The sequence below is a fragment of the Schistocerca gregaria genome, chromosome X, assembly GCF_023897955.1.
Source record: "Schistocerca gregaria isolate iqSchGreg1 chromosome X, iqSchGreg1.2, whole genome shotgun sequence".
Taxonomy (NCBI): domain Eukaryota; kingdom Metazoa; phylum Arthropoda; class Insecta; order Orthoptera; family Acrididae; genus Schistocerca; species Schistocerca gregaria.
The window spans coordinates 766,661,035-766,687,665 of NC_064931.1; the positions used below are offsets into that span (position 1 = coordinate 766,661,035).

The 26,631-nt window shown below is 43.5% G+C and overlaps 1 protein-coding gene across 1 annotated transcript in view; it reads right to left on the bottom strand.

The window, feature by feature from the left end:
- LOC126298404 (gamma-aminobutyric acid type B receptor subunit 2) overlaps positions 1–26,631 on the bottom strand; it is a 1,564,981-nt gene that overhangs the window by 1,347,904 nt on the left and 190,446 nt on the right. The window contains exon 2 of the mRNA XM_049989720.1: positions 10,316–10,617. Coding sequence (XP_049845677.1) covers positions 10,316–10,594 — 279 coding nt within the window. The 5' untranslated portion in view covers positions 10,595–10,617. The remainder of the gene's footprint in view (positions 1–10,315; positions 10,618–26,631) is intronic.

Genomic DNA, 26,631 nt, shown 5'->3' on the forward strand with positions numbered 1-26,631 from the left:
AGCAGCAGACGACTGAAATGAGTGTCTTTGCTAACAGCAAGACATCATCTGCGCTCGTGACCGCATCGGTTGCACCCTAGACGACTGGAAAACCGTGCCCTGGTCAGATGAGTCCCGATTTCAGTTGGTAAAAGTTGTTGGTAGTGTTAGAGTTTGGTGCAGGTCCCGCAAAACCATGGACCTCAGTTGTCAACAAGGCACTGTACAAGCCGATGTTGGCTCCATAACAGAGCGGGCCGTGTTTTACGTGGAATGGACTGGGTCCTCTGGTCCAACTGAACCGATCATTGACCGGAAATGATTATTTTCGACTACTTGGAGACCATCTGCAGCCATTCATGGACTTCATGTCAAGTCGCTGCAGTCATGGACTGTGCGGCTGTTCCCAGAGGAGGTTCGAGTCCTCCCTCGGGGATGTGTGTGTGTTTGTCCTTAGGATAATTTAGGTTAAGTACTGTGAAAGCTTAGTAACTGATGACCTTAGCAGTTAAGTTTGAACATCTGTCTGCCCCCGGTAGCTGAGTGATCAGCGCGACGAATGTAAATGCTAAGGGTCCGGGTTCGATTCCCGGCTGGGTCGGCGATTTTCTCCGCTCAGGGACTGGGTGTTGTGTTGTCCTAATCATAATTATTTCATCCACGTCGACGTGCAAGTCGCCGAAGTGGCGTCAAATCGAAAGACTTGCACCCGGCGAACGGTCTACCCGACGGGAGGCCCTAATCGCACGACATTTATTAACAGAGGTGTTCTTCGTAAACTGTTAACCATCGTCTAACTCGGACGATCTGAAATACTTTGAAACATTGCACGTCATTGATTGCGTACAGACGTGTGACACAAGTGACACCAATCACCTGACCACGTTCGAAGTCCGTGAGTTCAGCGGAGCGCCCCATTAGGCTCTCTCACGATGTCTAATGACTACAGAGGTCGCTGAAATGGAGTACCTGGCAGTAGAAGGCAGCACAATGCACCTAATATGAAAAAAAGTATGTTTTTTTGAGGGAGGGTTCGGATACTTTTGATCACAGAGTGCATTAAATAAATCGGATCTGAAACTAATGTAATTATGTATCAAGTTGATAATATCAACACAAGACTATGATTTGCAGCTCTTGTAAGATTTTGTTCATTGACACTTCAGATTTTTATGTTTGATTAACTTGTGAGTGAACCATGGAAAACTTAAATTTGAGAAGTATGCGTAAAGTCTCTTGCGTGGACTGTAATTATTGACATGTTCCTTCCTACTTTGTTTCATGAAGTCTTCTCCAAATTCACTTGCTCACTTGCCAGCCAAACTGTTCTATAGAAGTTGTAAGCAACTTTGATCGTTTTAATCATTATCTAAAGCTTTCTTAATTAGAGTATCTCTGAAAATTCATTAATGATTTCGTAAGTGGTCTGATAAAATACGAAATAGGGAGATGCTAAGAAGAATTATTGAGGAAGGAAGTATATGAAAATTGACAGCAGGGAAACGGCCGATTAATGAAACAACTGCTAGGTCATCCAGTACTTATTAATCTGATATTGGACCGAGCAGCTGAAGTTAGGAAATCATAAGGGATTTGAAAAATCCGAGCATGAAAACTGGATTTTTATCGATATCATGTGCAATAGATTTAGTTATTAGCACGAGAATTGAGAACGAAATACAACAAGCAGCACGTGGCGAAAGTTGTCGTTCATAGTTCCGCTCATTTGATGTTCTGAGTTACTTTCAGTATTCTCCACAACCTTCATGATCGCCAAAAACTGGGAAATTGTAGAGCAGCCGAAATGAAGCTAGTGATAAAAGATTTTCGGGAAATTCGTGAGAACGTTACCTGTACAACAAGAAGGCCACTAGAAAACGCCACGAAAAGAGTTCGAAAACTAGAAAGTATTAGCTATGTAACATATCGCTTCCAGCCAAGCACCTACATGCTCTCAAAGAGTCGTTTGTGCATTAGTTAGTGCCTCCAGACCTTGCTGCGGCATTCACTTCTACAGGTGCTTTCTGAACGAAATGATATCAGAACATTTGTATTCTAAATTTTTCATTCCTTCAAATGAGGTCTGGGTCAGCTTATCTGAACATCTGAACTTACAGAAACTGTGCCATTATGCACCAGAAAAACCTGTTTAGAACAGCCGTTGCATACAATAAAGTCTGGTATTTTGTGCCGAAGTCCCTGGCCAGTTTATTTTGGCCGCCCAGTATTAAAACATCAAGTGCTATGAAATTCGCGTTGTTTGGTAATACTATACAAATCGAGAATTTTTCAAGTAGTTTCCTTTCGTAGTTATTGTTAGTGCGGTGTTGTCGATAATCGATAACGTCACACCAACAGTCGACAACCCCAAAGACGCTGCATGTCCACGAAGCGTCCTCAGCAGCGCCAATCCAGACGAGGCTTTAGCCGCGCCTCCCGGGAGTTGCGAGACACCACCGCTGCACAGCAGTAATGAAATACTGCCGCAAGGGACAACCGCAGCAGTTTCTCCTCGAGTACAGTTCGAGTTGTACTTCTGCTACGAGTGGACAGTCGTCGCGCTATGACTGAGGTGAGCATATGTCAGACTTGTGTATTCAGAGTGTTTAGCTGTACCTAGAAGACAGTGTTTATAACAAGTAATGACACTTAGAACATTTAGAATGCAGGATTTACAGACTTGCCACATCACGTAGCTCAGTGACTTCGGTTGATTATTTGTCTACATTGGAAATCAAAATTTATAACGTACAAAGAATTCCACACCTGTTCCCGTCAGTCACAGTAGTGGAGAGCTGCACTTCTTAAAAAAAATTAGGGGAACATACTCCATTGAGAAATAATTGAGGACTAGATATGTTGTCAAATTATACCTTTATCTTTAACAAGTTAAGTACACCATTAAATATCATTACATCCTCGATTGTTTGCATAAAAATAACTGAAATGTCCGACAGTACTCGAAAACAAAGTGGAAATAGTCATAAATACCGCCACCGTGGCTGCTTTTCGTTGGACTTTGAGAGCTTCAGTACCGTGCATATCGTCCGTGAGCGTTTATCGCTGCTTGATACCTACGTGGCATGCTCTGTATAAGCCTACGGAGGTGACCCTATGGTATCCGTTCCCATTCTTCAATGAGAGTCCATGAGAGTTCTTGGAGAGTCTGTAGTGGAACAGGACGACCATGAACACGTCCATAAAGCCTGTTCCACATACGCATGATGGCATTTAGGTCGGGAGTCACTGCTGGCCGTTGCTTTATCTCAATGTCCGGCCTTCGCAAGACATCCCTGCTGTCGCCCTGCACATGGCCCCTGATACTAGAAGGAATTCAGAGCCACCATCGTATGCAACGTGAATCATATGGTCAACAGGACCTGTGCAATTTACTGCTTGGCCGTAAGGCGACTACGGACAAGATATGTATGACTTACAACAGGCCGGCCGGAGTGGCCGTGCCGTTCTAGGCGCTACAGTCTGGAGCCGAGCGACCTCTCCGGTCGAAGGTTCGAATTCTGCCTCGGGCGTGGATGTGTGTGATGTCCTTAGGTTAGTTAGGTTTAAGTAGTTCTACGTTCTAGGGGACTGATGACCTCAGAAGTTAAGTCCCGTAGTGCTCAGAGCCATTTGAACCATTTTTTGAACTGACAACTCTGATGCTTCCCCACATCACATAACATTGGAAATCTGTCGATTTCCTGGAGATCATCTGGGAGGCACCGCTCGTCATAGGTCTCCGCGCATGAACACGTCAATCACCTCGCGACAGAGGATATCTGTACACGCCTATCACTAACACGTTTCACCACTAACAAAGTTGCCAGTTGACATGGGACAGGTAAAACTGATGGGTTGTTGCTAGATGTTGTGTCGATCGGGGTACTCGAACAGGACGTTTGGGTCGTACGGTCTTTTCTCAAAACGTGTTCATTACAGTAGTATTAGGCAAAGCAGCTCCAGTTGCGCTTCTAAGAACTCCCTTTAGTGTTCTGGTAGTATCTCTGTGACGCCGTAACGAAGAGATGGCCGAATATCGGCTTCAAACGGCGTTGTAATGCGTTGGCGACCTTGCCCAACTCATCGTGTGTACAAATCTATCTCCCTGTAGCGTGTCCACAATTTATGGATGACAGATGTAGCGACATTGTCATCTGCAGCAACAAGACGCAAAATCTATCCTTTTTGGTTCAACTTCTATTGCATTAAGATGTCACATTGCATGTGCTTAGTTGAATAAAACGTACACAAATGACAACTTCCATCTATGTACCTCACTAAAGAACGCTGGTACACGGTACACACTTCACCCTGAAGGGTCACCTGACTCTGTAATGCATGACAGAGTTCATAGGTGGCGAATGATTTTAATTGCTATTCTCATATGAAGCAGTCTTCGCTTGCCAGGACAAGTGTAAGATTATGGAAGCGTCCCACTGAGGTCATTTGTCTATTACGACATTTATTCGAACGAAGACAAAGTTTTCAAAAGACATTGGCTTTGGTAATTCTATCGATCAAGACTGATGTCCTTGTAGAAAAATTCAGGAAATTGACCAAGAAAGGATATGACATGAGACTTACTGTATCGGATTTCTGTCTTTTGTCTCTCTTTTACATTTCACGATTTCTACTATTTATTTACAGTTCGTAGCAAGACGCATTTACCTTCTTCCTGAAAAGTTTACACCGTGACAAGGCTACAGATTTACACCATTTCATTAACTTTTCTCTTCGTCAGTTATTACACTAAAATTTCTATTTGGCGTCCACAGACGCATTGTGGTGTGTTTGTACTCGGATTCACAACTGAGTTGTAATCAGCTGTTGCTCTATGAGGTAGATTTTGAGGCATTAGATAAATTGTTTTAGCTTTCTTTGTACTTGTGTCGGATATCCCGCCGGATGCAGTCGTCTTCGTAATATGATACTTCAACAGCGTACCTTTCCATTCATCTTCAAGCGATAGCTGTAGAACGAGTGCCTTGTCACGCTGACGCTTCATTGGAGAGCTGTCCTTGCTAGACATGTTGAGCAGTGTAAGCATGAAAATGCTGTTCCTGTCGTTCCTGTGCGGAAGAAAAGGAAAACCATATTTATACGAATTGTCCTTGGGTGATGTGGTGAATGGGCACCTTCGCTACATTCCCCCTCTTTAATACTGCGATTGCTCCCCATCTCTGCCCCCACTACCCGGTCACACGGTGTGTGGGGTCGAGTGGTGGCAGATGCCATCGCCGAAAGCTATGGGGACCCCGGTCCCTCAGTGCTGCTGTAGCCACCGTCGTGCACGGAAGTAGTTAAAAAAATGGGTCAAATGGAACTGAGCACTATGGGACTGAACTACTGTGGTCACCAGTCCCCTAGATCTTAGAACTACTTAAACCTAACTAACCTAAGGACATCACACACATCCATGCCTGAGCAGGATTCGAACCTGCGACCATAGCGGGCACGTGGTTCCAGACTATAGCACCTAAAACCGCGCGGCCACTGCGGCCGGCTGGAAGGGGTTCTCGGCCGACATTGCGATAATAGTTGACTGAGCACTAGGTCCCAAACTTTGTTTGGTGCGTAGCTACTATCTCTGTTGATCAGCCTGTCGACGTGTTTCAGAACACAGTCCCAAAACGACAAGGTCTGTCTTAAGAAGTCCGTTTGTTCATACTTCACTGAGTCCCCAGTAGCCATACAATATTCCGCAAAAGCAGATTATGTTGTTTGCTTAAGTTCTGTGTGTCTTCTGTGTTCTTTGAATGTTTTTTCGATTGCTCGCACAGTCTGCCAGATGTATGCCTTACCCATTTACATGGAATACGGTGAACACCCGGTTTACATAGCTCCAAGTCGTCTTTCACCGTATCTAATAGCGCACGCGTTTTCAGAGGATGGGCGGAAAACTCATTTAATATTAGGTAGAGCAAGTATTCTGCCGATTTTATTGGATACGTGGCCAGAGTACTGCAGATAAGCTTTTGCGTCATATTCTATTTGCTAGGCCTGTAACTTCTGCCTGAATGCACGCCGGATTTGTCTCCTGCCATTCCGATCTTCTTGAATACATCCTCAAGGTGGTTAATCTCCTTTTGTACTCTTTCTCCGCCCGATATTGCACAGGCTCTGTGCACCAGTGTGCGCAGTGCACCATCACGCTGTGAAGGATGATGGCAGCTGACAGCGCCACCCCCATGCTGAATTTGATTCTGGGGTGCCGAGAGCTCAGATGTTGAAGGAGCTTCTGAAAGTTTTCGCTACTATGTGGCTATACAACACATGTGTCATCAGCATATCTGTAAAAGCAGCTAGGCTTCAATGCAGCTGTTTCCAGAGCTTTCTCTTCGAAACCCTACATAAACAAGTTTGCCAGATCGATGACAGAGGGCATCCCATGGCGACGCCATCCGATTGTTCATAATAGTCTCCACTGAAGAGAAAGAATGTTAATATGAGGACAAATTCAAAGAGATTACTCATTGTCGGGCTAACTTGCTCCCTGATCAACTTGAGGGAATCAGCAAGCGGCACTCTGGTGAATAAGGAGACGATTGGACGTAGAGAACAACTTGTTTGTGGTTTGTGAAAATTACGTAAGCCATAGAGCCTTGGTGGTGCAGCAGTACGTGGTCGAAGCTTCTTAACGATTTCTTTCGGCAGTGGCCTTGTTCTTCACTCTTCGTGTCTTCCTACAATTTTATCCATGCTGGGTCTCCGAGTAGGCTGCCCATTCTGCGACAGCACCCTGACAGCGCAAATAGTACAGTGACATTTCCTTTGTGCGCAGTTAGAATAGGTTTTTCAGGATCATTCCAAAGTTCTCGAATGATGTTCGTATCTGGTAGAGCGGTGGTGGTGAATGCGCCGCACGTTTCTTGACATATTTCTCAGGAATTGTCATTGGCGATGGTGGAAATTGAACCATCCCATTAGCTGAATGGTCAGCGCGTTGGATTGCCATGCATGGGGGCCCGAGTTCGATTCCGGGCTGGGGAAGGAGATTTTCTCCCCGCAAGTACTGGATGTTGTGCTGCCCTCATTATCATTTCATCCCGATTGTCGACGCGCAAGTTGCCCAGTGTGGCGTCGCCCTCAATAAGACATGTATTTGGCGGCCGAACCTCCCGCCTGGAAACTGCCTGCCACTGACGCCATACACTCACTTCCATTTGAGTCCCTTTTTCAGAACTGATTTGGCCGCGTCGCTAAAAATTCATTACGGTTCGTCGTCACTCTTCTTGCTGCTGTTACTGTCCTCCTGCCAGACGTTCTAACTTAGAGGCATGTCTGCTAGTAGCTCTGTGTCGAGATCAGTCTGCATAAGTTCAGTAAATAGCATCAGCCCACTCCTAAGAATAAGGCGAGGGTAGACAAGCAATATCTAAGTGGAGTACGAATAATTCCTTAGAAGTTGTGTCCAGTCACAGACATGTGCACCGGATCCTTTCCTTTGTTAGCACCAGACAGCCTTTTTTGATACTAGCATTCAACAGATAATTCACGAATATATGACCGCTCTTTCACTTACAGAAACCCAGGACCTGTTTCACTCATACATCTTTAGAGGGAAACTCAGAGAACATAACCTTCTCTTCCGAGGAAAACTTGAAGTTCGCAGTAATATTTGTTCCACGTGATGTAACTGTTAATAATGCAACAGATGTTTTCGCTCTACATTGGAGCCAGCTCTAAAGGGTGTACATTTACCTTCATAGCTTAAAAGATACAGTAGTTGATAGGAAGAAGGTAAAGTTTTCACATAGGGCTGTTAATAGCAGGATTTACAGCTTACAACCTCCATCAGGATATAAAATCTTTAACCTATAAATTATAACTCCAATTGTGAGGAAGTAACAGCCTTTATTGACGAAGGAGCAGTTGGGGAATAGCTGTGGTACTACAACATGACCAAATGTTTCTTACAGAAGCTAAAAGACTTAATATATTCCAATTCGAACGCTCACAGTGTCACATCTGAGAGTAAACGTTTCTTAATTACGAATTCATGGGTAACAGCTGTGAAAATAGGGAAACAGACAAACTAAACGCAGATGATCAGGAGCCGTTCTTCAAAGCCCTTAACAGAAGGCGGCAAAAATTACTGTTTTATGTTTTCAGATTATCGGTTTGAATCTAGAGGACGAGTCAGTTCCGGTGAAAAGGGTTTGCTTTTTCTGTTTTGAATACAGAAATGAGTTACCAAGGAACTAAACTACTTTTTTCTCTGCAAGTGCATCAGGACTGATGCAAATTTCAAGGGTATGCGATGGCAGCTTTTTAAGGCATCATTACGGCATATTTTAGTGATTATATTTAAAGAAATTACTGAGATACACTATGAAGCATGAAGGAATATATTCCATAAGATGTTTTACGAAAGGGATAATATGAAGTTGAAGTTCACGCATTTGCACTTTTGCTCATAGCGCTTAAACAGGAAAAATGTTTTAGTTCTTTGGTAACTCATTTCTATAGTCAAAAAAGGAAAAAGCAAACTCTATTCACAGGACTTAATCTTTTCTCTAGTTTCCAAGCGAGAAATGGAAAACTGGAAGCAGAAATATCTGCCTCCTTCTGTTAAGCATTTTGAAGAATTGCCCCTGCTCATCTGCGTTTAGTTTGTCTTTTTATTCTATTTTCACGGTTGTTACCTCTGAATTCGTAAGTAATAAACACATACTCAAACCTATAAAATTAAGAGTCGTACAATAAACATCCTAACGCTGAGAGTAGTACCATCGTTTACACTGAATACACTGAATCTTATATTTCCCGGTCAAAGTTCATCGTACTCTCAGTGCAATAAAATCTACTTTCTTAACAAACCAGCTGCGTAAAAAGCTCTGTCCTCAGAATATTTTTTTAAAGAACGTGTTTGATGATTCGAAACAAAATTTAAATATTTATGCAAAAACTCACTTAAAGTATCTCAATTTTGAAACAAAGACTATGTACCACGTAAAATTTTTCCTTTCCTACACAAGGAAGTTAATTGTTTACTATAGTTTATGCGTTAACATCACAAATATCATAAGAAATATCATCACAAATATCAAAACAAGAAAGTTATTCACCGAAGTATCTGTGTGTCTGACGCTGAGTAATACCCTTCATAACTGGGGAATCACTTGTAGCATCTTGTAATATTCATGATTCTGATTCACATCGAATTGTCATTACACCTGAAATCGAGTTAATGTGGTTGAAGTCAACTGTGACAGTAATTATTCTAATTTTAAAACGCCTACGCAAATAACACATTCGCGACAATTTGTCCAAAGAATCTGGAGTTATACCAAGACTGTAGCTTTACAACTCTAGATTCCAGGAAGATGTTAAACCTCGTACCTATGCCAAAAATTAGTGAAACACACTTATTTCCTTATGTTCAGGGAAGTATAAAATATGATGTAAAGCAACGATGCGATATCTGAAATCAATAATTTGAAGCATAACCTTTTAGCACAGTGTTCTGTTTTCGAATGTCCTAAAACGTTGGGTAGAAAAAATAATAAAAAGAGGAGAACGTCGTGAAAGTTAGACAGCTGCAAATAAGTGAAATACGCGCTGGTATCTAACCCAAGAGTTTCTAAGCATCGATTTAATCCCAGGGACGATGATAATGTGTCATATTTTAGACGAAAGGCACAAATAATGACTGGAATTCAATTTTTGAAGCTGTGACGAGAATACATACAAAATTCAATATGGGATTACGATACGAGTCGAGGTCCACTGCGATGGAATGCAGCATTTACCTAGTCAGTTTAAATAGATCACCCCTCGCGTGCTTTCCTGGATATATGTAACTAACTAGTATAATGATATCCAAGTAAGGATACTTCACCAGAGTATGCTGATGAGGAACAGAACATATATATTTTTTTTACGTAAACCACATAGTTTTCCAGGAAATTTACTTCGTAGTATTTCTTAGGAACACGCAATGATTTCAGAATGAATGTCTCAAAATCGGTAATGGATACAGAGGTCCTCTTTGATATGAAATTCAGTCTGACACTTGTGTCATATTTTATAAGGTACCGAACCTGATTATTGCTCTGGCTCAGATCCAGGCTATAGTGGTTCATTGGGAAAGCCTAGCTGTGTAGATTTCGTGGAGTACTGTGCAACTCAAGGGTATCCGCAAGACGGATAAGAAACTTACGTGGCCGTTAGCAATTATAAGCATTTGATGTGTATAAGAAGATAAATTACTTTACCAGTCACCTGAAACTGACGCCCGTGACATAACAGTGACATTAAAAGTACTTGTAGAATGAGTACTTAGGACATAGCACCGTAGGAAGGGAAGGAAGAGACTTATTGCTGATTGACTGACCTCTGTGTCGTTCCAGTACATGTGCAGCATATAGTTGCGCAGTACGGTGGGGCTCTCGTTGATATGATCGACGGCGAGCATGACAGATGGCATGACGCCGCGGCCGACGCGGCTCTCGGGCACGTGGCGGCCGTACGGGAAGAACCCGGCGATGTACACGTCGCGCCGGCGGCTCGCACCCAGGCTGGGCTTCTGCGCCGCCGCCAGCGCCACGACCAGCAGCATGGCCACGCGCGCGCCCATGCTACAGCCAGCTGCGCGCCGCCCGCCGCTGCGCATCCATCCGCGCCGGCACACCACTTCTGCGCAATCACAATCGTTGGCACAATTAGAAACATGACCAGACACACAGCCATGCGCGCCCCCGCTGCTCACTGCCCACAGCTGCGCCTCTATCCAAGCCGGCACTCCAGTCCTGCACATGCACAATTCTCAGCACATTTGTACGACTAGCTGCACAGCCACAGACACGCCCATGCTACGGCCTGCTATGCACAGCCCACCACTGCATACCCATTTGCATAGACACACCACTCCTGCACAAACACTATCGTGAGAATAATTATAAACACAACTAGCTGTGCAGTCACGCGAGTCCACAAGCTCATGCTACTGACACCTGATTGCTGCTCGCCCTGTATCACCGCATGTATGGGATCATGTTTTCTGCAGATACAGTTTTCACTTCAGACGTGAACTTCACGAGCAGGTCGACCAAATGCATGCAAATGCTACTGTTGCTGTGTGTCCCTGACCACTGGCTTCTCAACCTCCCCATGCAATAACTGCTCTAGAAGAACTACAAGCAGCAAAAACACAAGTAATTAGAATGAGATTTTCACCCTGCAGCGGAGTGTGCGCTGATAGGAAACTTCCTAGCAGATTAAAACTGTGTGCCGGACCGAGACTCGAACTCGGGACTTTTGCCTTTCGCAGCCAAGGTTCCGAGTTCAGGTCTTGGTCCAGCACACAGTTTTAATCTCCCAGGAAGTTTTACACAAGTAATTAGTTTACTCCTCCTGAGTATGAAGGGACGATCTGTATTTACTTTCTCAGAAGAAGAAAAACTTCTTAGCCAAGATCGCAATGAAACATAGTATTGTGGATGACCAGTTTTGGTAAAACTATGTTACCATCATTAGATCTTCGTACAGGTTATTATAAACATTGTAAGTAGGCTGTTTAAGTTTTTTTATTGGTAACGCCGCCGCCACGTAGCGCTCTGTAAGAAAATCACTGGCTGTGCTGTGTGCAGTCTGTGGCTGGTTTGCATTGTTGTCTGCCATTGTAGTGTTGGGCAGCGGCAGCTGGATGCTAACAGCGCGTAGCGTTGCGCAGTTGGAGGTGAGCCGCCAGCAGTGGTGGACGTGGGGAGAGAGATGGCGGAGTTTTGAAATTTGTAAGAATTGGTGTCATGAACTACTATATATATTATGACTAGTGAGGTAAATACATTGTTTGTTCTCTATTAAAATCTTTCATTTGCTAACTATGCCTATCAGTAGTTAGTGCCTTCAGTAGTTTGAATCTTTTATTTAGCTGGCAGCAGTGGCGCTCGCTGTATTGCAGTAGCTTGAGTAAGGAAGATTTTTGTGAGGCAAGGGATTTGTGAAACGTATAGGTTAATGTTAGTCAGGGCCATTCTTTCGTAGGGATTTTTGAAAGTCAGATTGCGTTGCGCTAAAAATATTGTGTGTCAGTTTAAGCACAGTCTTGTATAATTGTTCAAAGGGGACGTTTCATATAGACCAGTCGTGTATAATTCTTCTAAGGGGACGTTTCAACATCTGGGGCCAGATGTTCACAAAACCTTTCCATTAAATCTCCAGATGCACAACATATGAGATGAATGATGTCTTGGCATGTCAAAAGTAAAAGCTAAAATTACTATGTACACACGTCAGTGCAACATTACATCTATATGATCACATGTCATGCCTACTATGGAGCCACAAGACTCTTGAGTCTTGGCTAAGAAGTTTTTCATCTCCTAAGAAAACACAGATAAGACCAGCAGCAGAGCCTTGCACACGTTCACCTTGCTACGAGCTGCACGCCATCTGATATCACATCTCATTCAGCACTAGGTCATTTCACACGCATTATATGGTTCCCACGAGCTGTAATCCACAGTCTAAACACTGTGTTCGATTTGTATGGAATCAACATGTGCTGAAGACAGAATGAGCAAGATCAGTCGTAGGTTTACAGTCATGCCAATGCTAATGTTGGTAGAATATAATAACTTCATAGGCATTAGTTTGGTGGAGAGTGTCCTGAGTTACTCTACCCAATGTATCCTGCCCTTTCTGCAAGACCTTGATTGTGCCCACACCATAGAGAGCATGCCAAGATCATGGAAGAATTTTTGTAGAGTGAGCCTGGCTGCTACCACTCAAATCTCTGTAACTTCATTCACAATGTCATTTTAATCGAAGTATACAGGGTGTTCCAAGCGTTTTGCGTCAGACGTCTAGGGCTGATAGATCACATCGTGAGGAACAAATTGTATTAGAGAAAAAAATTTCTTGATGCTTCCCAGCAGCACTAGGCGTCCTTCAGGTTTCACTACTTTCAGAGAATAACACTTCACTTATCTAGCAGGGTCTACTAACCAGGTGCATTGCATACTATCTACCCCAGTACATTTATAGAGTAATCTTCAACGAGAAAACTTAAGAATGAGTGTCTCTACGTGGACAAAGATATTTTAAAAGCCAATGAGGAATTTTAATTTTGCTGGGCCTAGCCTCTTTCATACAGAGCAAATGAATGGATTACAGACAACACATAAGGCATATGAACGCCACAAAGTGCCTGTGGTCTGCCATCTCTTAAGGACTAACCAACACAAAATGCAACCTAGTGTCTCTGCAAAGAATCGCCAAACACTTCATCTATAACAAAAGTTACTCTCCATGATGTGATGTGTCAGCCCCAGACATTTGATGCAAAGACTTTGAAACAGACTCCATAATTTGTGCTCTGCCCACATCTCATTTACAGTCAACTTAATTAGGTACCCACTCATGAATAATTAGTGGCTATACGGCACCAATATGTATATTTGATCGTTCCATTGCTTGCAGGCAATCATTCTGCAGTGATTTTTTTCTTCATTTATGAAGTTAATGAATAGTTTATGAACGTTGTATCACACAAAAGTCATTTGTACATTATCTGTAGGTAGAAAGTGTAAAGGTAGAACAGTGAAAGTTCAACTGAAATCAAGCGTAATATCATAGATAATTACGTGTATTGCAGCATAATTTTACCTATTTGTCAGGAAAAATAAAAATATAATTTAAATGTTGTATCGAAAGTCTTCTTTTTATTGTAAGATATGTACACAGAATCAACCTATAAGAATTTCTGTGTTTGAAGAATAATAGTTTTTTGTTAAAGGTGGTTCAGTATAATAGACAATAAGTAGAGCCAGATAACTCAAATTTATGAATGTTTACTTCTACGGGCAAAGATAATCATGAAACAATTTTGATAGTCGTTTAACGGTGTTGACACTGAGACATTGTTGTATCATGGTTGGCTAATGGGAAGATGATTTATGCTATTTCAAGTTGATGTGGACAACATAAAGTTTCACTTTACTCTTAAAGGAAACACATGGTGCTATAGGTATTTCAGTAAGCTGTTAAGCGATGCACTGATACAGATCACTGAAACTGTCTTGTAAAAAAAAAAATTTCAGTAGCCTACACATGCTCAAATGGGTGTTTTTAACAAACCAACCGAGCGAAGTGGCGCAGTGGTTAGCACACTGGACTCGCATTCGGGAGGACTACAGATCAATCCCGTCTCCGGCCATCCTGATTTAGGTTTTCCGTGATTTCCCTAAGTCGCTTGAGGCAAATTCCGGGATGGTTCCTTTGAAAGGGCACGGCCGATTTCCTTCCCCATCCTTCCCTCACCCGAGCTTGCGCTCCGTCTCTAATGACCTCGTTGTCGAAGGGACGTTAAACACTAATCTCCTCCTCCTCCTCCTTAACAAGCAAACGAATGGATCAACTGAAATTATTTATCAAATACTTTGGTGTATGTGCACAACATCCCTTTTACCGGTACAATGTCAAGTATTATAATTATTATACTCACAAAATGGTTCACACTGGATTCTGAGACATTTGGTGTTCAATTTGTAAATTTGTTGGTCTGCAGCTCCTGTTATTAATGTAACTAACTAATATAGCTGATAAATGACATTATTAATTGTTTTCTTTTTTGACTTATGTGTTGTTAAGGAGAAGGGACGGGGTAATTAGGGAATGTGTTTAGTGGAATACTGCATATTATAATTTTACTTTCGGGTTTACTGTCTGCTGTCAAAGAATTTTTTATTCAGGCTAAATTTTAGTTTATACATTTTCATATAATACCTTTGGGTTCCAATTCGGAGTACTGTTGCTGTTTCCAAAGTATGCTGCTGCTGCGAGGTATTTGTAACCTATTTGGATGGGCTGTGAGCAAGAGATACTTCTCTCGTTTTGGGAAGTCTCCGATTGTTTTAGAGCGAATCCTCAGTCGTGACATTACGGGCTGCAAGGATTCAGTGGTATATTTAGAATGATAAGCTTCTTTCTTACCAATATGGTACAGGTCAGACTCAGTTACGTACGTGAGACGTACCTTCGCTCGTTTCAAAATGAAAACAAACAACAAAAACAAACCGTCACTGAAATCCAAAAGAAAAATGGTTGAAATGGCTCTGAGCACTATGGGACTTAACATCTGAGGTCATCAGTCCCCTAGAACGTAGAATACTTAAACCTAACTAACCTAAGGACAACACACACATCCATGCCCAGGCAGGATTCGAACCTGCGACCGTAGCGGTCGCTCGGTTCCAGACTGAAGCGCCTAGAACCGCTGGCACTGAAATTCATATCTCGAGTATTTCTGGGCACGACCTGTTGACATATGAAGATGAAAGGACAGCCTGTTTCTTCTTACTTCTTTATAATGTTATATTCAGTTGTTGTCCTCCAAACCGCTCCTGGCACAATATTCTCATTTGGATATTTCAGGATTTCTTTACTGATCTCGCAAGTGTTTTGAGCTGTATGGTTGACGCCAGGAAACACTATCGTCTTTTTACATTCATGCACAGAACTGTTTCTATTAATCGGATAGCTGGAATCATCTCCACCCTGGATCTAAATATGAGCCACACTGCGTCCGCTCTACAAATCCTACCTCATTAAGGCGAGGCATTCGGATACAAGTGGTTCCAGTCAAGTTGCATGTCGAACACGTGACAGCTTATATAGCGTTGAGCCATGATTTTAGCTTGCATGCACAGAATGTTGAGCCAATGGATACGGTGAATGATACTGAGGTTCGGGTAGCGACAGTGGCTTCTAAAGGCTTACTCATGTTGGGGAATAGGATTGAAGTGCAGAAAAGGAAAGGAATGATGTTCGATACTGCGTAATAGTCACGTGTAACGGTTACAACATTACAAGACAAATATTAGATGAGTGACTGCGTGAAAGAACAGTAGAACAAGTAGAAGGACGCAAAGAACCCAAGGATGCGCGCTAGGTTACGAGACCGGGGGGTTGAAAAAGACACGAATCGCATTGGCGCGCCAGATTAATGACCGTTACTGTCGTACAATGGCAGCCAAGACTGTTTATTTGGGCGAGTTCCGAGATCTGTCCAGGCAAATATCAGACTGCTTCACCTCTGCCTCATTAACCCAACACTCAGATAGTTAAAACACATAAACGCACCAATAAAAATAACAGTACTCAGACAAATACAGTAGTTTACACAATTGGACTCGTGTACGACAGGAGCCTCCAGTCATCCAGATTTTATTTCTTCGTAGTTTGCGAAAGTCCTAACACATACTTTTCCATTCGTTGTATGCGCCCCGTACCGAATGAAATCCTTGGCTATGGGAAGTTAAACTTTGATTTTCTGTCTTTCCTTGCTTTTAGTCTTAGACTAAATGGTGATGCGGTGGCAAGAATGGCAGATAGCACTGAGAGCCGGTGAGTGACCAGTATCTACTGATCTGAAAAATTGGGAGGAACTCCCGAAAAGAAAAAGATCATGTACTGATACATGTAAAGCAATGTTCTAATGCCATTGTCGGATTTTATGGCCGAGCGGTACTAGGCGCTACAGTCTGGAACCATGCGCCCACTACGGTCGCAGGTTCGAATCCTCTCTCGGGCATGGATGTGTGTGATGTCCATAGGTAAGTTAGGTTTAAGTAGTTGTAAGTTCTAGGGGACTGATGACCTCAGCAGTTAAGTCCCATAGTGCTCAGAGCCATTTGTTGGATTTTATAATGCAGTTTTAAATCGAATGCAACTTTCGTTAGCTGCAACTTTATGTTCCGGTAGAATGAAAAGCCCGCAACTATGGTAGTGTAAGCAGTTAGTCTTCTTACGGTATCAGCGTGGCGCTACCTGTCGGATAGCGGAGCCAGATGAAGTATCCTGTAAAGGGACCGCAGGAGCAGAAGGAAATATCTCCAACTCACAAGAAAGCATTGAACCAGCGAGTGAACTGCATTAAATTGAAATATTTGTCGCTCTGAAGTCTGAGCGTACGTCCAGGTTACCACAAATAAAGTCTTTAAACTTTTATGTGTGCGGCTTGCTAAAGTACGGCAACGGCCTTGCCGCAGTGGATACACCGGTTCCCGTGAGATCACCGAAGTTAACGGCTGTCGGGCGTTGTCGGCACTTTGATGGGTGACCATCTAGGCAGCCATGCGCTATTGCCATTTTTCGGGGTGCACTCAGCCTCGTGATCCCAACTGAGGAGCTACTCGACCGATTAGTAGCGGCTTCAGTCAAGAATACCATCATAACGACTGGGAGAGCGGTGTGTTGACCCCACGCCCCCTCCTATCTGCATCCTTCCCTGAGGATGACACGGCGGTCCGATGGTCCCGTTAGGCCACTCGTGGCCTGAGGACAGAGTGCTTCCTGAAGTACAGTACACTGTATACGCGGCAGATACACATACGCTCGATGGTATGAGAAATATGACTGCCTCTGCCTGTAAATTTCTAGAACTTGTAGCTGCTCTTTATAACAGTAGAACACATCTAACACTGCTTAAGCCTGTCATATTAAAAATTAATAACTTCAACAACTGCAGTTCTCTTGATTTGTTTATACATTTTTTTTTTAATTTTCACCTTAGCTCTCAATTTCTAAACACAGTTAGTATTAAAATGAGGAAATTGATATTGCTTTTCTGATGCAACTGTCATCTCCTTTCACAGCATAAATTCTCCACACATGACATACCTGGCAGCAGGCCGCGAATGAAAGTGCTATAGGAGCCACATCTTTTGTGTTGGCTCTGAGCACTATGGGACTCAACTTCTGAGGTCATTAGTCCCCTAGAACTTAGAACTAGTTGAACCTAACTAACCTAAGGACATCACACACATCCATGCCCGAGGCAGGATTCGAACCTGCGACCGTAGCGGTCTCGCGGTTCCAGACTGCAGCGCCTAGAACCGCACGGCCACTTCGGCCGGCGCTCTTTCGTGTTGACCACTAAGCAAACAGCTGATGATGGTCACCATAATTCGTATCCTGCAGCAAGAGTGAACTAACCACGGACGTGAGCCTGTGTCAGACATGTCCAGTGAATCCTCTATCAGGTATTCAGCAATACTCTTTAGCAAGTATGTCCCTCACATAAGATCTTGTTTCTATCAAAGTTTGTAGCATTTTATGAAGTCGCATTACACAGATGTTATCGATGGTGTGTCTATATCCTATGTAACGAAATACGCACCTTGTGCTTGAGAAACTTCACTGAGGTGACAAAAGTTATGGGGTAGCGATATGCACATGTAGAATCGCGTACACTAGGTGTAAAACGGCCGTGCATTGAAGGAAGTGTCATTTGTACTCAGGTGATTCTTGCGAAAAGGCTTCCACCGTGATTGCCGCCGAACGACGGCAATTAACAGTGTGAACGCGGAATGGTCGTTGGAGTTAGACGCATGGGAAATTCCATTCTGGCAATCACTAGGGAATTTAGGATTCCGAGATCCACAGTGACAAGAGTGTGCTGAAAATAACAAACTTAGGCATTATATCTCACCACGAAAAAAGCAGTGGGCGGCGCCCTTCACTTAAAATCCGAGAGCAGCGGCGTTCATGTAGAGTTGTCAGTGCTAGCAGACAAGCAACATTACAGAAAATAACCGCAGAAATCAGTGTGAGACGTACGACGAACGTATCCGTTAGGACAGTGCGGCGAGATGTGGCGTTAATGGACTACGGCACACACGACTCTAGTGGCTTTGCTAACTGCACATCGACTGCAGTGCCTTTCCTGCGCTGTGACAATATCGGTTGGAGCCTAGACGACTGGAAAGCGTGGCCTGGTCACATGGGTCTCGAATTCAGTTGTTACAAGATGATGTTAGGTTTAGACTGTAGCACAGGCCTCAAGAAGCCATGGACTCAAGTTGTTAACAAGGCACTATTCAAACTGGCAGTGCATTTCGATGGGAATTTCTGTGACGCTCTAGCAGTTAAGTGAACCTGAAAAATACACAAAACTCCTAATTAGACATTGTCAACATTTTCCGTTTGGCTTCCCTCGCAAGTATCCCAGATCGTCAACAATACATAAGGCATCGCTCGAATGGGGATTCTGTAAGCTGCATAAGTATGTCATTTACATCAGCATATTTCTAACGAATTTCAACTTGACACCTACTGTTCGTGCAACTAGTTTAATGTGGTTGATACATTTTAAATGTGTCTAGACAAATACTCATATATATTTTACAGGTATTCTCAGTGATTGACCATCAGTAGCCTAAAGAAATCAAAATTCTTTCCTCTACCTGTTTGTTTTTTATTACGTTGATGGTCAACTGGCAGCCCTTGAATTGAATCTCAATCCTCTACCAGTGTAGTGCATTTGGCTAAACGTTTATAGTGTATCGGATTTCATATAATGAACAGCATCGTTTGCTAATAGCCTTTGGGTCTCCCGATCTTATGCAACAAGTCACGTACAGAAATCATGAACAGTGCCGGTGCTACACCGCTCATGGTGTATACCCACATCTATTTACAACGAGTTCTGTCAGTTGACAACGACATAACGGCTTCTATATGCTGGGATGACTTCAACCCATTCATATATATGAGTCGATGGAGAAATTTCGGTCTCAGTAAGAGTCGCAACACCTGAGTACACAAAGGGATACATGAAACTTCATAGCACATAAAACTGAGTGCCCGGCTGGCACTCGAAACTCGGACCTTTTCCTTTATTGGGCAACTGCTTTACTGACTGAGCTATCTAAGCACGATTTACGACAGCCCCCTCCCCCCCCCCCCCACCCTCTCACAGTTATACTTCCAGCAGTATTTTAGCTCATTCCCTCCGGGCTTCACAGCGTGAAGCTACGATGGCGTCTCCTAAATCGTACTCAGTGGGTAGAACAACTGCTCGCGAAAGGCAAAGATCCCAGTTTCGTATCCCGGTTCGGCACACAGTTTTAATTTGCCAGGAAGTTGCAACTCAGCACATACTGCGTTGCAGAGCCAAAATTCTGGAAAGATCCCACAGGATGTGGTTAAGCCATCTATCTGCAATAACCTTTCTATCAGGGGAGAGGACCCCGAAAGGTGAGCATACTTTTCGCGAAAGACAAAGGTCCCAGTTTCACGTCCCCGTCCGGAATACAGTTTTAATCTGGCAGGAAGTTTAAGATCAACGCATACCCCACTGCAGAGTGAAAATTCAGTATGGTAACATATTACATGATTGTACGACAGCTTGATAACAGCTATGTTAGCCTAAAGTTGTGCACATGAGCAACCAGATCCAGATCTTTAGGTCTAATTATATAACCAGAGGTTCAAATGGCTCTGAGCACTATGGGACTTAACGTCGGAGGTCGTCAGTCCTCTAGACTTAGAACTACTTAAACCTAACTAACCTAAGGACATCATACACATCCATGCCCGAAGCAGGATTCGAACCTGCGACCGTAGCCTAGAACCCCTCGGCCATTTCGGCCGGCCGATAAGCTGAGGAACAGAAATCGTGTGAATTATTCAATGAACCAACCCGGTATGTACATTATACCATACAGGGACACCATCGAAAAACGAAATCATAATGACCAGTCGGGGTTTCAAGCCTGCTCCCGCCGAATACACGTTCAGTGAGTTAAGCGTTCTTTGGCGCATGTTCAATCCGTTCACATTGAAGATTACAGATGTAGCGGTAACTCAAACTGGTTTTGTCCTGGTGAAGGAACGATTATAGCCATCACCTGTAGTTGTTCGCCATGTGTGACTATAAGAAAAATCATGGTGTCTAATGTCAGTTCGGCTTCACTCTAAATGCCTAATTGTTACCAATAAGAGCCGGCCGGAGTGTCCAAGCGGTTCTAGGCGCTACAGTCTGGAACCGCGCGACCGCTACGGTCGCAGGTTCGAATCCTGCCTAGGGCATGGATGTGTGTGATGTCCTTAGGTTAGTTAGGTTAAAGTAGTTCTAAGTTTTAGGGGACTTATGGCCTCAGAAGTTAAGTCCCATAGTGCTCAGAGCCATTTGAACCATTTGTTACCTATAAGAAGTCAAAATATTTCGCAAATGGTATGCTGTACCCCAAAGCCCATTTTTGTTCTTACATTTTTTCGATGTTCTGTTGACAGTAATATCGTTAGAGAGGAGTAACTTTTTCAGACGTGTCACAAAATTCTAAGCCGAGAGATGCGTGGCCATTATAGCGGACACTGAATGCTCTTTAACCGTAGAGAATCCGAATAATTTGATTGGGCCCGAAACCAATATCCTGATGATAAAGGGTTGACGGTAGGTTTTGCCGGTGTTGTACGTGGCTCGGCAAACAGCAGCGCGGTGCACAAAGAACGGCTGCGATTCTCCCGTCGAGCCGATAGCGTGCACAATACAGCCACCCAGCAGCCAGCGCTCGCTACTAGTGCTCCCATATATCGCTGCCGTGAGCAATTCAGTGGTCAGCGTAAGAGTAAAAACAACACGCTGGAAATACTTATCTCGTTCAGCCGTCTCACGTAATGCGCTATACCCAGCTTGTGCCTAGTAGCGGTGAAGAAATATTTTTAATTAGAGAGAGACACAAACGCTAGTCAACGAAAGCAGGCATTAAAACATAATGGGATTAACAGTACTATGTTAGTGGATAAAGTCTCTTTCACTATTTACAACAGAGTACCAACGCTGGGGTAACTTTTAGATTTCCTGCCTTTAGTAGTCACGTGGTCTCGGGGGGAAGAATATGTGGAGCTAAGTGTAGAGCGCATTTTCATCCGGAAAAGAAGTTCCTTGAAGATCGTTCGAGAGAGAATGGAAAGGGCGAAAATCTGAAGGCGCAAGGTCAAGTGAATAAGGTGGGTGCGAAGTAACTTCCCAAACCAACTCCTGTATAGTGTTTTCTGTCAGTCTAGCAGAATGCGAGCGGGAGTAATCGTGGTGTAGCATCACGTCACGCAATCTTCCTGGTCGTTGTTCTTGGATGGGGTCTGAAGGACGCCTCAGTTGTCGATAATAAATCTCAGCAATGTTGGCTGCACCTGAGGGAAGCAATTCGTAGCACAACACACCGTCGACATTCCACCAGATGCATAACATTAACTTTTTTGGATGTGTGAAGGACTTCGTAAGGGAAGTTGTTGCTGTGTGTGGGCTCAAACGCTCCTTTCTTTTCTTTATGTTATCACGAGGACAATATTACTTGTCGCCAGTAACGATACAGGATAGGAATGGTCGGTGTTGTTCACCGGTCAAGTGATGGTGTGCAAGCAGAGATGTACGTGTGGCCACCTGCTGATTTTTGTAATTTTGGCTTAGAGTCTGCTGCACCAATACATCTGATTTTTGGACCTTCCCCATTGCATGCAAATGTCATACGATGGTGGAATGATAACGCTTCATCACGTTTGAAAGCTCTCGAGTACACTGACGTGGATCATTGTAGATTAATGTGTTTAAACGATCTTCAACAAACCCCGAACGTCTTCTTGAACGTGGAGAGTTACTAATGTCAAAACGATTCCCCACAAAACGAGAAAACCATTTTCTTGCCGTGCTTTGTCCAATGGCATTATCCCCATACACGGCGCAAATGTTTCTGGCTGCCTTCGCTACTGTAACCCGTATACTGAACACAAACAGAGGAAGACTCCAATGTAGTTCCTTATCTAGGCTGTCGCACAGATGACAAAATGGTAGATATCGAAATAGACGACAGAGGGATAGAGAAACAATTAAAATCGCTCAAAAGGGAAAAGGCCGCTGGACCTGATGGGATACCAGTACGATTTTACACAGAGTACGAGAAGGAACTTGCCCCCCTTCTTGCAGCTGGATACCGTAGGTCTCTAGAAGAGCGTAGCGTTCCAAAGGATTGTAAAAGGGCACAGGTCATCCCCGTTTTCAAGAATGGACGTCGAACAGATGTGCAGAACTATAGAACTATATCTGTAACGTCGATCAGTTGTAGAATTTTGGAACACGTATTATGTCCGAGTAGAATGACTTTACTGAAGACTAGAAATCTACTCTGTAGGAATCAGCATGGGTTTCGAAAAAGACGATCGTGTGAAACCCAGCTCGCGCTATTCGTCCACGAGACTCAGAGGGCCATAGACACGGGTTCCCAGGTAGATGCCGTGTTTCATGACTTCCGCAAGGCGTTCGATATAGTTCCCCACAGTCGTTTAATGAACAAAGTAAGATCATGTGCACTATCAGACCAATTGTGTGATTGGATTGAAGAGTTCCTAGATAACAGAACGGATCATGTCATTCTCAATGGAGAGAAGTCTTCCGAAGTAAGAGTTATTCCAGGTGTGGGGAATGTCGTAGGACCGTTGCTATTCACAATATACATAAATGATCTTGTGGCTAACATCGGAAGTTCACTGAGGCTTTTTGCGGATGATGCTGTGGTATATCGAGAGGTTGTATCAATGGAAAATCGAACTGAAATGCACGAGGATCTGCAGCGAATTTACGCATGGTGCAGGGAATGGCAATTGAATCTCAGCGTAGACAAGTGTAGCGTGCTGCGAATACATAAAAAGAAAGATCGCTTATCATTTAGCTACAATATAGCAGGCCAGCAACTGGAAGCAGTTAATTCCATAAATTATCTGGGAGTATGCATTAGGATTGATTTAAAATGAAATGATCATATAAAGTTGATCGTCGGTAAAGCAGATACCAGACTGAGATTCATTGGAAGAATACTAAGGAAATGCAATCCGAAAACAAAGAAAGAAGGTTACAGTACGCTTGTTCTCCCACTGCTTGAATGCTGCTCAGCAGTGTGGGATCCGTACCAGATAGGGTTGATAGAAGAGATAGAGAAGATCCAACGGAGAGCAGCGCGCGTCGTTACAGGATCATTTAGTAATCGCGAAAGCGTTACGGAGATGTTAAACTCCAATGGAAAACTCAGCAGGAGAGACGCTCAGTAGCTCGGTGCGGGCTTTTGTTAAAGTTTCGAGAACATACCTTCACCGAGGAGTCAAGCAGTATTTTGCTCCCTCCTACGTATATCTCGCGAAGAGACCATGACGATAATATCAGAGAGATTAGAGCCCACACAGAGGCATACCGAAAATCCTCCTTCCACGAACAATACGAGACTGGAATAGAAGGGAGAACCGATAGAGGTACTCAGGGTACCCTCCGCCACACACCGTCAGGTGGCTTGCGGAGTATCGATGTAGATGTAGATATGTCAAAAATGTTCCAATTTTTCCACTTGGCACTCCATTTTCTAGCATCCACTGATCCTCTCACTATCTCCAAATGGCATAATGACAATGTTGTTGTTGTTGTCTTCAGTCCTGAGACTGGTTTGATGCAGCTCTCCATGCTACTCTATCCTGTGCAAGCTGCTTCATCTCCCAGTACCTACTACAACCTACATCCTTCTGAATCTGCTTAGTGTACTCATCTCTCGGTCTCCCTCTACGATTTTTACCCTCCACACTGCCCTCCAATGCTAAATTTGTGATCCCTTGATGCCTCAAAACATGTCCTACCAACCGATCCCTTCTTCTAGTCAAGTTGTGCCACAAACTTCTCTTCTCCCCAATCCTATTCAATACCTCCTCATTAGTTACGTGATCTATCCACCTTATCTATAATGACAATACGTAAACACAAACAGCAACAGTGAACCACATATGGAAAGTTCCCATCGATAAATAAGTCCACAGCGCCTGGAATACCAACGTTCAAAACAAAAAGACTACGAACTCATGCACCAACGTAATACATTGGAATCTCTCAGGAAGCACTCATATTCTTTGTAATATACAGAAATTACTGATAGAAGCGGACCTCGGGGAATGTCAGTTTTCGTTGCTGAGAAATATAGGAGCACGCGAGGCAATACTGAACCTATGAATTCTCTTAGATATACTTTAAGGAAAGGCAAACCTACGTTTATAGCATTTGTAGACAGAGAAATGCTTTTGACAATGTTGGCTGTAACACACACTCTGATATTCTGAAGGTGGTAACCAAAGAAAAATTTGGAATCCGAATTAAACTTCAGGTAGAATGCTGATGATTTTGTGATTCTGTCAGAGACAGAAAATGACTTGGAAGACTTGAATGGGGGATATAAGAGGAACACCAACGAAAGCAAACCAAGGATAATGAATTGCAGTCGAATTAAATCAGGGAATTAGATTAGTAAAAGAGACACTTAAAGTAGTAGATGAGTTTTGCTATTTGGGCAGAAAATTAACTAATGAAGACGGAAGTACAGGCGATATAAAATGTAAACAGGCAAGGGCAAGAAAAGCGTTTCTGAAGAAGAAAGATTTGTTGACATCAAATATAGATTCAAGTGTCGAAAAGTCATTTTTGAAAGCATTTGTATGGAGTGTAGTCATGTATGGAAATGAAACATGGACGGTAAACAGTTTAGACAAGAACAGAAGCTTTTTAAATGCGGTGCTAAAGAAGAATGCTGAGGATTACATGGGTAGATCATGTAATTAATGAGGAGGTACTGAACAGAACTGGTGAGAAAAGAAATCTGTGGCAAAACCTGATTAGAATAAGGGATGACTCTGAGACATCAAGGGACTAGCAATCTAGTAGGGGAGGAAAGTGTGGTGGCGGGGAAGGGGGGGGGCAATCGTAGAGAAAGACAAAGAGATTAATATAGTAAGCACATTCAGAAGGATGTAGGTTGCAGTAGTTATTCGCAGATGAAGGGACTTGCACCGGATAGAGTAGCATAGTGAGCTGAATGAAACCTATCTTCGGACTGAAGACCACAACAAAAGTAGTGTTTAAATTCGGCTGGAACACATTTAAGCAGGTTTGATTTCCACAATTTTGCTGATGTCGTTTAGGGTAATAGTTTAGGGCACCCCTGACCAGGTACAACGTATGTTTTCAGTGGAGAGAAATACCTACCAGGGCATGTGTGGTGCGTGCGTATGGCATATGTGGCCGTAGTTCCCCTTTTCTGGAATTCTGGCACTGGTGCAAGTCTTTTTATTGGCGCCACATCGGTGATTTGGGCGTCTATGGTAATGAAGACAACACACACACCCAGTCACGAATGGAGGAAGTCCCTCACCCAGACGGGAATCGAACGGGGGGCTTTTAATCGAGAATCAGCAGCGCTAATCACGTGACCACTAGGTGCTGATCTTGTGTGGCGTTGCTTGAAGGTCTTGTAGGCTGCTACGTAGGAACTTCAGGGAGTAAGTTACACGTGTCGCCCCAAGCTAAGAACACTGCGCAACAAGAGTGGCACGTTGGCAGAAGACAGTGGACGTTCCGGACTTCCTGCAGACACATTTCTGCTGCGGTGCGGATTACAGTGCATTACAGAGTACGACTGAAATGGCACGGCAACTCGGAAGTTGAAGTAAGCGGGACAGTATGATTCTTATGCGCAAAACGTCTAAATCGCACACAAATTCATCGTAAATGTCTGGTGATACGTGGACAAAATGAAATATCGTGTCCAGACGTAAAGAAATGTTGCCTACAATTTGACCAAGGCCGCACAGACGTGGGTCATGCTGATTGCAAGGTCCAGATCTCGTACCATGAGTGTTCCATCTTTTCGGAAAAGTTAAATAACATCTGGAGGAAAGGAATTTCAGAATGATAACGACGTTCACAAGGCAGTTCTAGAATTGTTCCGTGACCAAGAAGCGTATTTATACCGTATGGGAACTGAAGACTGGTAGAACGTTCCGATCGTTGTTTACAGAGACTCGGTGGTATAACCTCTATACCCAGTATAGCCAAATCGTGTA